This window comes from Lycium barbarum, chromosome 11 (genome assembly GCF_019175385.1).
Source record: "Lycium barbarum isolate Lr01 chromosome 11, ASM1917538v2, whole genome shotgun sequence".
In the NCBI taxonomy this organism is placed as follows: Eukaryota; Viridiplantae; Streptophyta; class Magnoliopsida; order Solanales; family Solanaceae; genus Lycium; species Lycium barbarum.
Genome location: NC_083347.1, coordinates 74,251,939 through 74,268,779, shown reverse-complemented (window position 1 = coordinate 74,268,779; position 16,841 = coordinate 74,251,939). Strand labels below are relative to the sequence as shown.

The 16,841-nt window shown below is 36.6% G+C and overlaps 2 protein-coding genes across 3 annotated transcripts; one reads left to right on the top strand and one right to left on the bottom strand.

The window, feature by feature from the left end:
• Positions 1–1,000: 1,000 nt before the first annotated feature.
• LOC132620424 (U-box domain-containing protein 40-like) lies at positions 1,001–16,619 on the top strand. Of its 2 annotated transcripts, XR_009574896.1 has the most exons (3): positions 1,001–2,113; positions 2,295–3,828; positions 16,307–16,619. XR_009574896.1 is itself a non-coding variant. In XM_060335098.1 (2 exons), the coding sequence occupies exons 1-2, from the start codon at positions 1,202–1,204 to the stop codon at positions 3,027–3,029; spliced, it is 1,647 nt and encodes a 548-aa protein (XP_060191081.1). In that variant the 5' UTR covers positions 1,001–1,201; the 3' UTR covers positions 3,030–3,977. The 2 variants fall into 2 exon arrangements, 1 of the variants encoding a protein (XP_060191081.1); XM_060335098.1 differs by lacking the exon at positions 16,307–16,619 and having other exon boundaries at positions 2,295–3,977.
• On the bottom strand, positions 4,449–6,300 carry LOC132620426 (gibberellin-regulated protein 14-like). Its single transcript, XM_060335099.1, has 3 exons — positions 6,206–6,300; positions 5,562–5,799; positions 4,449–4,821 (listed from the first exon to the last, which is right to left on the bottom strand). Exons 1-3 carry the CDS (start codon positions 6,263–6,265, stop codon positions 4,637–4,639), a joined length of 483 nt encoding a protein of 160 aa, XP_060191082.1. The 5' UTR covers positions 6,266–6,300; the 3' UTR covers positions 4,449–4,636.
• Positions 16,620–16,841: the final 222 nt, after the last annotated feature.

Here is a 16,841-nt window from a genome sequence, read left to right as displayed (position 1 = left end):
TACTTTAATCATGCATTGCTGATATACCTATTCTTATGTTGCATTCTAATCATACATAATATAATACATAAATTTTTGAATAACTTAACGCGGCATTATCTGACATTACATCTTTGACAAAACTTTGTATTAGAAAATTCATTTAATCTGTCTCTGTTATTGATATTGGGCCAACCAAATGTGGTATAAAATTATGCAGGAATTATTTTTTCTTATTCACCCAACCAAATGCTGCATGACTTCTAAAGGAGTTATTTTTCTAATTCTTCTAACCAAATATATTACTCCCTTTGTCTCAAATTATTTGAAGCACTTTGACTACACACATAATTTAAGGAACAAAATTTTTTTAAAACTTGTGATCTAAAATAAATGATACATAATTATGTGACTTTAAATTGTTTCATTGAGGATTAAATGAAAAATTTAAACTTAAGTTGCTTATAAATACTATTAGAATTAATATATCATTTCTTTGGGATAGATTAAAAAAAAGTGCATCATATAAATCAAAATTGAAGAAAAATGCATCACATAAATTAGAATATAAAAAAATATTATCGTTAATTTTATGTTGGGGATTATTTTGCAAATCTTCTAAACCAAATGGCACTGCACTTCTAAAATAAATTTATTCCTGTGTAAAGTAAACCTTTTCATGTTGTGCAAATTAGATACTCCATCGAACAATCCTTGATCGTTAAGTTGGTAAGATAAAAATAATAATTCGGAATTAAATTATGAGATTATTTTATTTTATATTTTGTTTATTTAGTCTCAAAATTATTTTATCTTATTATTTTAATATAAATGGTAAGATAAGTTATCTTATATTGAAGCTGAGATAAAATAATTACATCTTGTATAAGTCCCACAAACCAAAGTACCTTTAAATGATGAGAATAAAGAGAAGAGAAATAGAAACTACTCAAAAAAGTAAAGTTGAAGGGTTTGATAAAATGGGAATTGACATTTAGTTGAATGATTGACCAACTTTACTACTAAATTCTTATTCCAAAACTCCCTTTCCCTTTCCCTTCCCCTTCCCCTTTCCATAGCTCATCATGTTTCTTTCTCTCTTAACCCATACCACTTCTTCATCTATGGATTCACTTACACTCTTCAATTATATATACTCAACATTATATTCACTAAAAATATCTAACATCAAAATCCCATAACACATAATTTCAAGTCTTTAATGGGGACTGGCAAGCAAAGATGGAGAATAATCTCCTTCAACAAATATCCATTAAAACACCACCCACCATATCCTAAAGAATTCATCTGTCCAATATCTAAGTCTCTCATGGCTGACCCAATAATAATCTCTTCTGGTCATACTTTCGAACGTAACTGTGTTCATGCATGCAAATCACTCTCTTTTACACCTATATTACCTGATGGTTCTTTACCAAATTTCTCCACTATTATCCCTAATAAGGCCCTTAAATCTACCATTTTCAACTGGTGTTCTTCTTCACATATTGATCCTCCTCAACCTCTCGATTTCCTCTCTGCTCAAAATCTCGTCCGTTCATTAATGGCTGCCCAAAACCCACAAAAATTTCGTGAACAGATGCATAGTAGCAAGAATTGTGATGTGATGAACCGGTTTATTGAGTCTGTGACACAGTTAAATAGTGTGTCGAGTCACATATCAGGGAGGAGTTATCACCACCAGTCCAGCAGACCCGTTCATGCAGCTATGCAGGCGTCCCAGGGGGATTATTCTGGGCACGGTACTACGTACAGTTCGGGACAGGCTACCCATGGTTCATATTCCAGGCATTCAGACTATTCGTGTTCTATGAGTTCTGAGGAATCTGTGGGTCCTACCAGTGGATCAGCAACTCCTTTACCTCTACCGACCCGACCCTTCTGTTGCTCTTCATCATCATCCTCGGAAATGGAGACGATAAACCATAATTCATGTGAAGAAGATGAACTTATCGTTAAACTGAAGAGCTCACAAGTGTTTGAACAAGAAGAAGCTGTCATTTCACTTCGAAAGTTGACCCGAACCCGAGAAGAAACTCGTTTCCATCTCTGTACTCTGCGTTTATTGTCAGCTCTTCGTTGTACCATCACCTCGAGATATGCTTCCGTACAGGTAATAGCGTACTTGGTAGTTAGTTATTGGTAGTTAGTTATTGAGATATTCATTACTTTGAATTTTAAATTATGTAGATTTGGTGAACAGAGTAATCGATGTTATTAAATTGAAAGAGCATCTTACAACCGCTTTCAAATTAATGTATATTTGTACTAACTACCAAGTACACTATTAACAGGTGAATTCCGTAGCAGCTTTAGTGAACATTTCGTTAGAAAATCGAAACAAGGTGAAGATTGTAAGGTCTGGAATTGTTCCCCCTTTAATTGATGTGTTAAAAGGAGGATTCCCTGAATCACAAGAACATGCTGCAGGTGCACTTTTTAGTTTGGCATTAGATGATCAAAACAAGACTGCCATTGGGGTTTTGGGTGCATTGCCACCTCTTCTTCACTCGCTCCGTTCGGAGTCCGAACGGACAAGGCATGATTCAGCTTTGGCTCTGTATTATCTTTCATTGGTTCAGAGTAACCGTGCTAAGTTGGTTAAACTTGGCGCGGTTCAGTTACTATTAGGCATGGTGAGAAGTATGGGTCCTATGACGGGTCGAATTCTGTTAATACTGTGTAACATGGCAGGTAGTTTAGAGGGGAGAGGAGCTCTGCTTGATGGGGGTGCAGTGGAGTGTTTTGTCGGTATGTTGAGAAAGGGAGAGTTTGATGGAGAGTCGAATATTCGGCAGAGTTGTGTTACTGCATTATATGGACTAAGTCATGGTGGACTTAGGTTTAAAGGGTTGGCAAAGGAGGCTGCTGCAGAGGAATTGTTGATAACAATTGAGGAAATGGGAAGCAAGCGGGCAAAGGATAAGGTCAAGAGGATATTGGAGGTGTTGAGGGAGAAAGATGAAGAAGAGGAGGAAGTTGATTGGGAGGAGTTGCTTAATTCTGATGAAGATACAAATTCTCCATAGCTTTTGTTTCCTTAATTGGGTGATGACTTGGGTGTTTTTTCTGGACATGAAATTGTAATTAGGCAAGATTTGTATGCACATAGTGGGTTTTAGTTTTGCTTGTGGTGTCTTTTGAAACAATTCGTCGATTGACAAAGTAAATAACAGTTTCTTGAATGTTCAAAGTGTAAAGAAAATATTTTGAACAGTGTGTTATAGTTTGGGAAAATGTTTGTAACATGAGCCCATCGTCTTCTACTATTGTTTGGCCATCCTTGATACCAGATAATGTTCTTCATATCTTGTGTGAATGGTGCTTATTCTGTGAACCTGCTGTGGTTTATCTCTGCTCTTCTTTGTTATGCTTGATGTTGAGTTTATCAGCTATATCTGGTCCTGAAAAGTTAGAAAATGCAATGCTCCTCTCTTTGTTAGTTTCTTGAAAGGTCTGTAATAGTACATGTTTACTGCTAATGCCTAACCAGAGGCAAATGAACTGACTTTTGCGAGTGTTAGCTTCAATCATCTTGGTGGTTCAACGATGAAAGAAAGAAAGAAAAACAAAGCATTCCCACTATCTAGCTACTTCAAAGGAGTATTTCTTCTTTAAGCAGAGCCGATTTGTCGGTGGTTGTTACTAGAAATTTGAAGTCACGCGGAGATGCTGAATTTTTGGTACTTCTATGGAGAGTGTGCAAAAATCGCGGCCGAACTTTGGTGTCCGAGTTACCTACATCTCTTGCCCGCTGTAACTGCAAATTAATAATGGAGCTGACTTCTCGCGGAGGATGCTACTTGGAGTCATCAACTGGTATAAAAGGTATTTTTTAATCGTTTCGTTTACATTATGTTTGTTCTTTTTAAGGTAATTGGGCGTTGTTGATCTAAAATATGACCAGACACTGCTACTTATCCTATATATATGTCTAATTGTGATATGTGTAACGGAGTTAGTATGTCTTTTGTGTATACATTTGTGAGATGAAAAGACATGTGGACAACCACAATCTGAGCACCCATTCCGGAATGGGCAATGCAAGTGCCAATAATGGAATTTGCACCAACTTAGAAATTTAGTAATTCAACTAATTCATTGGGCACCTTAAAATTGAAAAAGCATCACAGAAATTGTAACTAATAGAGTATTGAGTTGAAACTTCAGAATTTAATCACATGAGTGATCTTAAGCAAATGAAACGAGACTTCTTACACATTTCATATAAAATATTGGTATGCATGTCTATAGTAGTAAGCATAAATTCATCAAACACAATTTGACATGGCGTCCAGTTCGATGAAGATTGGATGCAGGATAAATTTCTAATAAGGACACAAATACTGCAAGATTAACGTGAGAATCGTTCCCTTCCATTACTAAAAAAACGCAGACACTCCCAAAATATTAATTATTATAAGATACTCTTAATGATATTTGGGCTTAGTCTCAAACTGTTCGAGAAAAGTTGGTATCTACGGAGAAAGATAGGCAGGTTTTCTGGATCCGTTTGGACATTTAATTACCAAAATATTTTTCAGCAAATTATTGCTGGTGCGAGTCAACTACAACAAATCACAGATGCAATCATGCAACAGTTCCCTGTATACACCATCTAGCTTCCTTTAAGTTTTCATGGGCACTTGGGCTTGCCTCCGTGAGTGGTCATATTAGCATAGCATTTGCCACATTTCTCTCTGTTGCCATATTGGCCTGGCGGAACGCATTTGCATCTTAGACAGCAAGTAGTGCATGCTCTTAGGCATACGTTCTTCCTTGAATGTAATTTGCATCTCACCTCGCATAGGGGAAAGCATTCTGCATATATCCAATAAACATAGAAAACTTGTTACTTGAGGGCATTCTCAGATAGTAAAAACATTAATTGAAGATTATATAAAGGGTTGAAGTTACATATATGGACAATGTTTAAGATTTTTATAATATTAATGTAGTTTAACTTGTGATATCAGATTACTTAACATGTTTATCAGGTTACTTATTACATGCTTATTATAGAAATTTATAAGTGACCTGATTGTGACTTCTATGAAGTTTTTATCGTTGATACAGTTGATAAAAATCATTGTTTTACACGGAAGAAGAGTTTGACTCTATGCTTTTCCTGTCCCTAGTTGATACAGATTTATGGCCTGGATATTGAGATGTACCATAAGAACCATAAGTTTATTCAGAATCTCCCTATCAACCTTTTCGACTAAAAAGAGTAATATTTCTCAATAAAGTCAGCTTAGTAGGGTAAAGTTGCATATCATAGGAACCGTACAAGCATCTTTTGATGCATACGGTTGAAAAAAGTTGTGAATTATCGTATATACAGATTCCAGACCTCTTTCTTCTTTTTAGTTTTTTTTTTTCTCTTAATTGAAGAAGCGTCACTATGTTACTATTGCCTGATTTCAATGCATAAGACTGTTTTCAATAGTTTTCTATTCTAAATAGAAAGAAAGTCAAATTTGTCTAAATATAAGAAAGCAGGGGATAAATTCAGGGAAAAAAGTAGATAAAACTTGAACTCTTATGTAAGTGTCTTATACCTGCTGTGGTCCTTGGTGGTGAAACGGGAGGAGTAGGGACAGGTGGTTTCGTGGCTGGTGGTGGTAGCTTGACTGCCGGAGGTGGGGATGGTGCTTTCACTGGCGGTGGAGGAGGGGTGTATGGAGTGGTTGGTGGAGCGGGGAACGGAGGGGTCGGAGAGGATCCATTGACTGGTGGTGGGGGGCTTGATATCTTACCATGTGGGAAAGCACCAGGAGCAGTGTTGCTACCCCCCTTCTGCAAAGAAAGAAAAGGTAAAAATAAGTTCAATGAGTTACCATACTTTGGTGAACTCTTTATTCTAGGGTACATTCGAGAGAATCTTAGTAACTCATAAATATAAGTAGTTTACACTTGATAAAAGTTGATTATCATAAGCATGCTGCAATATAAAACATCATATCATTAGGAACAAACTTCTGTCATGGAGAATGTAAATGCTCATTATACTTCGCATGTATAATGAAAATGTACGCTAAGACTCCTACAGTTCATACTCTATGTACTACTTAACGTATTAAGATCTAAACATAGTAAACTAGGTATCTGTTGTTCATACAGTGTTCTAATTAACTTAAGATCTAAGCAGAATAAACTAGATAAGTATCTGTTGTAGTTCAGAAAGGAAGTGTGAAAGACATACAGTAGAAGCGATGAGAAGCAAAAAGCTGGTAAACAGAAGTGGCATAAGCTTGAAAGCCATTGCTGGAGGACAAGAAAGGAGTAGATGAAAGGGAGCTGATGAAAGATTCATGACAACAAGAATAGGTATATATATAGGATGCGAAGTATCTAAGATGTGGCTTAGTAGTTAATGAAGCGGGCAAGAAAGGTTCAAATTCCAGTGGAGACAAAAACACCAGGTGATTTCTTCCGATCTATCCAAGTATGGTGAACAGAGTTACCTGGTACCTATTGCTGGTGGGAGGTAGCAGATATCCAGTGAAAATAGTCGAGGAATACACAAGCTGGCCCGAACACCACGGTTATCAATTTTTTTTTTGATGTCCTGTTGAATCAGTCCAGGGGCACACAAAGAGGAGCTAAAAATAGTGACAGATCCAACTAGAATTTGCAGGTCAATAGAATCATGAATCAAGGTGCTTTCAAGTTGAATTCAAAGATGGATTCATAATTTAAATTTGATAGTTCTCCCCTTAAGGTTCTTATTACTGAATTCATTGCATTTTTAAATTTACTGAGTTCAAAATTTAAAATTTATTGAAATTTAGTGGTTTTGTACTTATATATATTATGCTTCCGCTCTAGCCTGCACATGAAAGCAAGTACATATACATATACTCCCTCCGTCTCAGTTTAAGTGTCTAAAATTCCTTTTTGGTGTGTTCCAAAAAGAGTATATCTTTCTATGTTTAGTAAGTTGACAATTCAAATATTCTACTTGTCAAGTTTAAAACCACAAGATTTAAATGATATTTAGTACATTATACACATCTTTAATTTAAGACAACAAGATTCAAAAGTTTTTTTTTATTCCTTAAATTTTATGCCCACTAACTAAAACATTTAAATTGACACGTAGGGAGTATATATGTTGGAACTCACAACGTCCAAGTCTAGATCGATCACTGAAGCCTCTGTATTAATGCAGGGATATTGGTGGTGCTGGTCCTGGCCAGTTAGGTGCCAGCTTGGTAGATCAAAGATAGTATGGGCGAGACACATTGATGAATTGGTAGATACGCTAAGTCTAAGTTATTTTTCCAATACATATCCCCATAACACAGGGCTGATAAACTAATATATCCATTTCACATCAGAGTGTGCGCTTCAGTTTTTTGTTTACCTCTGCACGAGGTTTGTCGTTTCAGACTAGATACGTTTTCTACCTTCCAAAGCACTTGTTTTTCTACCATCCTCGGGTGTCATACTTTGTGGATAATTTCAGAGTTTATAAGCGTTGGTTCCCCAGGTTTGTGATGTCATTTAAGGACATGCTAATTCAGAATTTAAACTTGATTTTTTTAATGACATTATGATGTGTTTTTATTTAAAACTTCTAATTCAAATTGTATAAAACGAGAGGTTAAGTTGCTTAAAAAGTGTTACACCTTAGAAATTCCGAATTTGTTGCCTTGTGAGTAGGCTAATGTGAACTTAAGATGATTAAGAAATCCTTACAAGGTTAAGGGAAGTATTAGATAGTTTAAAGTGCATACTATAATATTTTGAAGTCACATGATTATGTGAAATCTAGTTTGTTGAAGGAAGTGAAATGTGAGTCGTGTTCGGAAAGGGTTTGCAAAGTACCGAGCTAATGTTGGTTTAATAATGTCTTGAGGAAGAGTTACAACACTCCTTAGATTGTTAATGAAGTGTTAAACAAGTGCTAAGAAGGTTCCATAAGGATTAGAGAGAAAACGAAACGACGAGATTAACTTCAGAAAAATGGAGTTATATAACCACTTATACGGTCCGTATAAGGGGTCTGGTCTGTATAACCTTACAGAAAAAGGGATTTCCCTGATGGTGAAATACGACCACTTATACGGACCGTCTAATATTATACGGACCGCATAAGGATCCGTATAAGTCCCGTCGGCCTGAGTATTTTCCAAGTATAAATACATGTTCCCACTTCTAATTTTTCATTCTTCCAACTTCTCCACTTTTCTCAAGACCTCTAGAAGGTTCCACATACTTCACTAACATAAATTCAAGGGAAATCAAAGATCAACATCATTAATCCAAGGAAATCAAGTACAAGAATGTTAATGAGGGTTGATGGAAGCTAGAAATTTCTTTGGAAGTGGAGCTAGGGTTTCCTCCAAGTGAAGCATTTCGATCCAAAAACCATTCCTTCACAATCAAAGGTGAGTTTTATGATCATTTCATGTTATTAAGAATATTGAATGGTTGAAAGACTTGGATTATGGAAGAAAGTAGAAAATGGGTTACAAATATGAGAGTACTGGTATTCTTGAATAGTAGTTTGATATGAATCATGATTCTTGAGATGTTATGGGTATAATCTTGTTATAAATGGTATTAAGAATATTGGAGAAGCATTATGTGAGGATGAAGGTGGTGTTGTATTGTGGGTATGGTTATGACTTTGAGAGGGAATCTTGATAATTGAATAATGATTAACTTAACGAAGTTTATTGATTATGGTATTGTGGGTGTGTTGTTGATGTTTGGGATTTGTTATATTATATGGAGAAAGTTGTAGAAACAAAGGATATGCTGCCCAGTTTTCATTATCCTTAGCTTAAGCTTAAGTATGTTTTCGATTATCTAATCTTAGTACGAATTCTCTTGGATGTAGAATCGTTAATAATAGAGGAAAATGTTTAATTAATAAAGTTGGAGAGACGTAAAGGTATGCAAGGCTAGTCCCTTATTTTTCTAAGGCATGATCCTTATGATATGACTTCCTTTATCACTCCATGACTCTCTTATATTCCGGAAATTATGAGTCTATGATTATTAAGAGCTTTTCATGAAATAAAGATAAGCGATGCGTTGTGAATATGACAATGATGATGATGAGTCTAAGTCTAGAGATCCTAAAGCTCATAATATGATATTCTTACGAAGCTAATGTTCCTTATATGATTTCTTGATGTTATTCGTTGTTGTTAGACTCACCTTATAATGCTAGTCCATTCAAGGTGAGACATGATGATCACAACTACTCCATGATGGAATCGGGGGTTCTCGACCTTACGTCACCCCGATAGAGTTGTAGTACTTAATTGATTTATGATAAATATATAATGATGAGATTACACCGTGCCTAGATGGCTGGACATGACACTGCTAAGGCGGGCTGCTTATGATTACACCGTGCCTAGAGGGCCGAACATGACACCACTAGTGGGCGGCGTGCGATAGTTACCCGGACGCGGGTTAACGATGATGATATATTTGATATGCATAACATGTGTTTTTCTTTAAAAGTTAAGCAGGCATAGTATTCGCCTTAAGAGGCAATTGACATACGGGGTATATCTTCGCCTCATGTTTTCATTATTCCTTTATTATGCTAGTATTATTCATGTCTTACATACTCAGTACATTATTCGTACTGACGTCCCTTTGCTTGGGGGCGCTGTGTTGCATGCCACACAACCTCATATTGCTTTGTCGGAAAGTTATCCAGGAGTTTGACTGTAGGATGTTCCAGGCTATCAGCTGGATCGGTAAACTCCAATCGGTTCGGAGTGATGCGTCAAAGTATTCCCGTATGTGCCGAGTCATATACATTATGGGTATGTTAGGGTCCTGTCCCAACTTAGGTTTTGATGTCATATCTTACGTTAGAGACTTTTGCAGACAGAGTCATGTATACAGTACGTCAGCCTTGTAAGCAGCTATGTAAGCCGATGTATCATTATGCATTACATTACAGATTTCACTTGATTTGAGAAAGACAGAAAGAATGTTTTTGAAAAGCTTTCATCATGCCTTTCATCTCATGATTTAAGAGTCCAGCGAGACTATGAGTATAACGAGAACCAGCGGGTTCGCTCAGCTCTAAGTAAAGGTCGGGTGCCCATTATACCCTATCACGATTGGGGTGTGACAAAGTGGTATTAGAGCAGTTCGTCCTAGGGGTTGTCTACAAAGTCGTGTCCAGTAGAGTCTTGTTTATGGTGTGTTGCGCGCCACATTTATAAACAGGAGGCTACAGGGCATTTAGGATGGTTACTCTTCTTTCATATCTAAGATCGTGTGATAGAGCCAAGCCATAGGAAATGAGATTCCTTATACTAATCCTTGATTTCAGCAAAAGAACGGTATCGACAGAAGAAAGTGAGTGATGATATTGGAAGTTACAGAGGTAAGTCACTTCGTTGGGGCTATGTTATTAGAATATGTATTTATATGATAATGGATTGGTTGTCATAGAGGTAAGTCAGTGAAAGTACAACAAAGAATTGATTTTAATGTATCTCTTGATGATAAGTTCAGTTATAATTTTGTAAACTAACCAAATTGAATGAATCAGTACAAAGGTAAGCGACAGTACGAAAAGATGTATGTCGGGTAAGGTAAGAATATTGAGGTATGATTGAAATGCAAAGCTGAAGAATGAAAAAGAAAGTAAATAGGAAGGCATAACATGGCAGATCGCTAAAGGATCAGGTACATCTCGAGGTGTGGTATATGAGGTAAGTTTCGACATCTTTGTACTTTTACTTAAAAATTGAGAGCCCTGTGTGGCTGAGATATGTCATATATATTTTAGCCCTGTGAGGCATTGTTGGTATCTGCTGTGTGCAGGTTTTGGATAGTAAGAAATATAGAGGAAACTTTGCCGAAAGTTTCCTAGAATTTAAAGGAGATAAGATATAAGATTGTAATATGTCCCGACGGGAAAATATGTTGTGTAAAAAGTAATGGAAGGACGGGATTAAGCTAGGAGTATTGTTGACAACTACAAGAGGTGAGTAAATATTGTTGGAATGATAGTAACGTTAATTATAAGGTCGACATTGATACGGTAAAGAGAAATGCTAGAGTAAATTAGGGAGACTGGTAGTACTAAAACATGGCATAGGAGAGAAAGGGGAACTCCAATAGAGTGTTCTACTGGAGTATTGATTGGATGGATAAGCACAAATAAGATACGACAAGTTTTCTAGCAAAATAGAGTAACAACATGACTGAGACAGGGGTATGAAGTACGAATGGTTATAACAAATATGAATACCTTGGTAAGACAACTTATGGGGTGAGTGTAATAGGGCTGATCAGAATGAATAACAGGTTAAGTATGCTTACTCCACGAGGTTTATTCTATTTTATACGCAAGCTTGCAAATGAGATCAAGAAGTGGCACTCTATAGAGTTGATATGATCAGGATATAATAAGAACGTAGCAAGAACCGTAATACAACGTAAGTAAATCATAACAAGGAAACGACTAAAGATGTAGCATATTCTATATGAATAAGGAGTGAATGCAAGTGTGAAACCAATAAGCGAACCATGGGGCAGTAGATAATAAAGCTTATAAAGCCTTGTTTAGGGAAAGTCCAGCATAGAGGTTTCGCAATGACAGAAACGATGGCAAGCAAAAAGAAAAAGAAAAAAAAAGAGGTCAACTTGAAAAAGAAATAAGAGGAAAGTGATATGGTAAAGTAGTAACAGTTGTGATTTGCCTAATCAAGACCACGAGTGATGTCTTCGGCTAGATGTAAAAGACCAAGACTACGGAGAAATGAATAACGAAATAGAACGTTTGTTAGGAAAAGGATCAGTTTAATAAAGATAAGAGGGGATGATCAAATTGAACAGAACAGGTTTTGGAAGCGAAGAATGGATGGTATAGAAGTGCTATCTTCTAAAGGACAAGACGGTATTGAGTTAAGAATAGGGTTCCTTGTGCGAGGAATAAGGGATTGATTATAAAACGGGAGGTAATAAGATAAATTAAGGAGGAAAGAATGTAAAGGAATAAGTATGGGTATAGAAAGAAAGGAAATATGCGAAATACGCGCGCTTAAGAAGTAGTCATATTATGAGAAAAGGAAGATGCATCTCCTAAGAATATCCTATACTAAGACAGAACGAGTAAAGTATATAAAGGGCTAAGTTGGAGAGAAAAATGTGGCCCTGAGTTATGAGTTTACCGTACGACGATAAAGCGATAAAGCAAGGCTATCATCAACGACAAATATGATATGATTATGATTGTTTTTGAAATCAACGATGAGTGCAACACGAGAGTAAAAGAGTATGAGGCATAAGGGGTACTAGTTGCACCTGAGACTCAGATCCTTGAAAACAATTATGGCGGGTTCATGGGAAAATGGATTTATGGTTACTATAAGTCGATTATGGCAAGGAGAGGAATAACTTGAGATGGGAAGAACAAGGAAAGATGACGCTCTAAGTGAACTCTGAGTATCAAGAATGGGATAAGTGACATTGCATGGATGGTACGGATAACTAGACATACTACTATTTCGAGTATCCCTATGGGGCAGAAGTTGTTAATTGGAGCGGATGTAGAGATTGACTCATAACTAACAGTTGAGCTAAGTAAAACACATCCTTATTTGGATTGCTATGTCGGGTGCATTACTTGATTACAAAACTGCAAGATGAGTATATTAAGACTTCACACATGAATTACTGTAGCTATAAATTATGGGAAATGGCATGAAAATGATGCAGTATAATAAGGGAATTGAGGAAAGGGATATATGAATTCAAGATTGGAAGTGAGGTAACAAATTTGAGAACGGTATAAGTAAAACCCTTAGAGGGGGAAAACGAGTAAGGAAAATACGAGTGTAGAGATTGAAATGATGTATCCTAAGAACAGCTCTCACTTTTTCGTTTTAGAGTCTATATCTGTCACATCTTAGGGCTTATTGTTCCATGTACTGAAAATCATTCGTGGAGACCTTGAACAGCATGACATGGAGACCTTGAACAGCATGACATTGAGGGCAAATAACTCAAGGAATATGGTAGAGGATAGCGATGCTATACTGGAATAGAGGCAAAAGAAATTGACAGTAGAGTCATTTGTAAATGATATTGTGATTTATGTGTGGCAAATAAGATGAGACATAAAGTTTTCTATAGTAGAATATAAGATGTGATAATCAATGTACAAACAAAGGAGAAAAAAGAGAACGATGAAATAAGTTACAACAGATAGACAAAAGAGTTTTGTTATGTAGGAGATATGTAAAATAGAACGAACTAAAGGAAGGGAAGTTTACGAATAAGGTTAGATGTACATACATGAATCACACATGAACGGTTATGTAACCTGCAAGTATTTACATGTTGAGAATGAAACCAATTCGGTACATAAAAAGAGGAGCAAGAGGTAAGCGAGAATAACATGTTTGTGATACTCCGGGTCAGTTGAGGGAAAGTATATGGTAAATTGATAATGTTGAGTTGGAATTATCATTAAGGACAAATAGGACAATTACCCTGAATGTGGTATAAGTATATGTTATGCGTTTCCTACGATAGCCCTGGGGTGTGCTAGATTACTTGCAAACTCGATAGGATCATTGAATAAGGGGTTTTTCCAGGAGAATATTACGCCTTAGAACTTTCATTTTGTATCATTATGGTCATAGCGAATTTCCAACAGTTTACCAGAGGGTTATGAGATTCTAAAAAATTTTGAGGCCATTGATGAGTCGACGACGGACACCTATGACAAGACACCTCGGATTGAATTTATCTAGACTCTACCGGCGTGAATCAATACTATTATCATGGTCATATGGAAGGAAGGAAATGGAAGAGATTTGCAAACCATGTGAGGCTTAAAAAGATGACTCCAAGAAGGAGGTACGCTCTGGACTATGCAACCTAAATGAAGAGTGAAAGTAGACATATAGGAATTATAAGAGAAATCAAGGGGAACCAATATGCGGTGGTAAACCTACCCAAGGGAAATAGCTTCTACTGTGCAGTGTTACTGAAGAAAGGACTTCAAAATAAGAAAAACTCGACCTAAGCTTTAAATGTTGATGGATAGAGTAAGTTGCAGTCAATTACAGAGGTAGCTAATTTATGACCACTTTCTTTGGGAATTCAATAATAATCGGTGTCAAGTGGAGAATGGTATTAAGTTAAACAAGGAGAGGTACAACATAATAGGAGAGTAATTGATTCGTCATAAGATCACCATAACCAGCATACTTATACAGGACCAGTTTAACATTCGAGGACGAATGTTCTAAGGGGGGAAGAATGTTACACCTCGAAAATTCCGGATTTGTTACCTTGTGAGTAGGCTAATGTGAACTTAAGGTGATTACGAAATCCTTACAAGGTTAAGGGAAGTATTAGATAGATTAAAGTGAATACTATAATATTTTGAAGTCATATGATTATGTGAAATCTAGTTTGTTGAAGGAAGCGAAATGTAAGTCGTGTTCTGAAAGGGTTTGCAAAGTACCGAGCTAATGTTGGTTTAATAATATCTTGAGGAAGAGTTATAACGCTACTTAGATTGTTAATGAAGTGTTAAAAAAGTGCTAAGAAGGTTCCATAAGGATTGGAGATCAAACGAAACGACGAGATTAACTTCAGAAAAATGGAGTTATATGACCACTTATACGGTCCGTATAAGGGGTCCGTATAACCTTACAGAAAAAGGGATTTCCCTGATGGTGAAATACGGCAACTTATACGGACCGCATAAGGGTCCGTATAAGTCCCGTCGGGCTGAGTATTTTCCTTGCATAAATACATGTTCCCACTTCTAATTTTTCATTCTTCCAACTTCTCCACTTCTCTGAAGAGCTCTAGAAGGTTCCACATAATTCACTAACATAAATTCAAGGGAAATCAAAGATCAACATCATTAATCCAAGGAAATCAAGTGCAAGAATGTTAATGAGGGTTGATGGGAGCTAGTAATTTCTTTGGAAGTGGAGCTAAGGTTTCCTCCAAGTGAAGCATTTCGATCCAAAAACCATTCCTTCACAATCAAAGGTGAGTTTTATGATCATTTCATGTTATTAAGAATATTGAATGGTTGAAAGACTTGGATTATGGAAGAAAGTAGAAAATGGGTTACAAATATGAGAGTACTGGTATTCTTGAATAGTAGTTTGATATGAATCATGATTCTTGAGATGTTATGGGTATAATCTTGTTATAAATGGTATTAAGAATATTGGAGAAGCATTATGTGAGGATGAAGGTGGTGTTGTATTGTGGGTATGGTTATGAATGACTTTGAGAGGGAATCTTGATAATTGAATAATGATTAACTTAACGAAGTTTATTGATTATGGTATTGTGGGTGTGTTGTTGATGTTTGGGATTTGTTATATTATATGGAGAAAGTTGTAGAAACAAAGGATATGCTGCCCAGTTTTCATTATCCTTAGCTTAAGCTTAAGTATGTTTTCGATTATCTAATCTTAGTACGAATTCTCTTGGATGTAGAATCGTTAATAATAGAGGAAAGCGTTTAATTAATAAAGTTGGAGAGACGTAAAGGTATGCAAGGCTAGTCCCTTATTTTTCTAAGGCATGATCCTTATAATATGACTTCCTTTATCACTCCATGACTCTCTTATATTCCGGAAATTATGAGTCTATGATTATTAAGAGCTTTTCATGTAATAAAGATAAGCGATGCGTTGTGAATATGACAATGATGATGATGAGTCTAAGTCTAGAGATCCTAAAGCTCATGATATGATATTCTTACGAAGCTAATGTTCCTTATATGATTCCTTGATGTTATTCGTTGTTGTTAGACTCACCTTATAATGCTAGTCCATTCAAGGTAAGACATGATGATCACGACTACTCCATGATGGAATCGGGGGTTCTCGACCTTACGTCACCCCGATAGAGTTGTAGTACTTAATTGATTCCTAATGCATGCTTGATGATAAGTATATAATGATGAGATTACACCGTGCCTAGATGGCTGGACATGACACTACTAAGGCGGGCTGCTTATGATTATACCGTGCCTAGAGGGCCAGACATGACACCACTAGTGGGCGGCGTGCGATAGTTACCCGGACTCGGGTTAACGATGATGATATATTTGATTTGCATAACATGTGTTTTCTTTTAAAAGTTAAGCAGGCATAGTATTCGCCTTAATAGGCGATTGACGTACAATTTATATCTTCGCCTCATGTTTTCATTATTCCTTTATTCTGCTAGTATTATTCATGCCTTACATGCTTAGTACATTATTCGTACTGACGTCCGTTTACCGGGGGGCGCTCTGTTGCATGCCACACAACCCCATATTGCTTTGCAGGGAAGTTATCCAGGGGCTTGACTGTAGGATGTTCTAGGCTATCAGCTGGATTGATAAACTCCATTCGGTTCGAAGTGATGCCGCGTCGGAGTATTCCCGTATGAGCTAAGTCATTTACATTATGGGTATGTTGGGGTCCTATCCCTACTTAGGTTTTGATGTCATATCTTACATTAGAGACTTTAGCAGACAGAGTCATGTATACAGTACGTCAGCCTTGTAAGTAGCTATGTAAGCCGATGTATCATTATGCATTACATTACAGATTTCACTTGATTTGAGAAAGACAGAAAGAATGTTTTTGAAAAGCTTTCATCATGCCTTTCATCTCATGATTTAAGAGTCCAGCGAGACTATGAGTATAACGAGAACCAGCGGGTTCGCTCAGCTCTAAGTAAAGGTCGGGTGTCCATTATACCCTATCACGATTGGGGTGTGACAAAGTGGTATTAGAGCAGTTCGTCCTAGGGGTTGTCTACAAAGTCGTGTCCAGTAGAGTCTTGTTTATGGTGTGTTGCGCGCCACATTTATAAAC

What these genes read in the sequence shown, in the direction of transcription:
- LOC132620426 (XM_060335099.1), bottom strand. Translation starts at nt 6,265, where the DNA reads ATGGCTTTCAAGCTTATGCCACTTCTGTTTACCAGCTTTTTGCTTCTC. An exon ending in TGCTTCTCATCGCTTCTACT is followed by an intron (nt 5,800 to 6,205) that starts GTATGTCTTTCA and finishes CTTTCTTTGCAG; the next exon opens with AAGGGGGGTAGCAACACTGC. An exon ending in ACCACCAAGGACCACAGCAG is followed by an intron (nt 4,822 to 5,561) that starts GTATAAGACACT and finishes GGATATATGCAG; the next exon opens with AATGCTTTCCCCTATGCGAG.
- LOC132620424 (XM_060335098.1), top strand. Translation starts at nt 1,202, where the DNA reads ATGGGGACTGGCAAGCAAAGATGGAGAATAATCTCCTTCAACAAATAT. An exon ending in CGAGATATGCTTCCGTACAG is followed by an intron (nt 2,114 to 2,294) that starts GTAATAGCGTAC and finishes CACTATTAACAG; the next exon opens with GTGAATTCCGTAGCAGCTTT.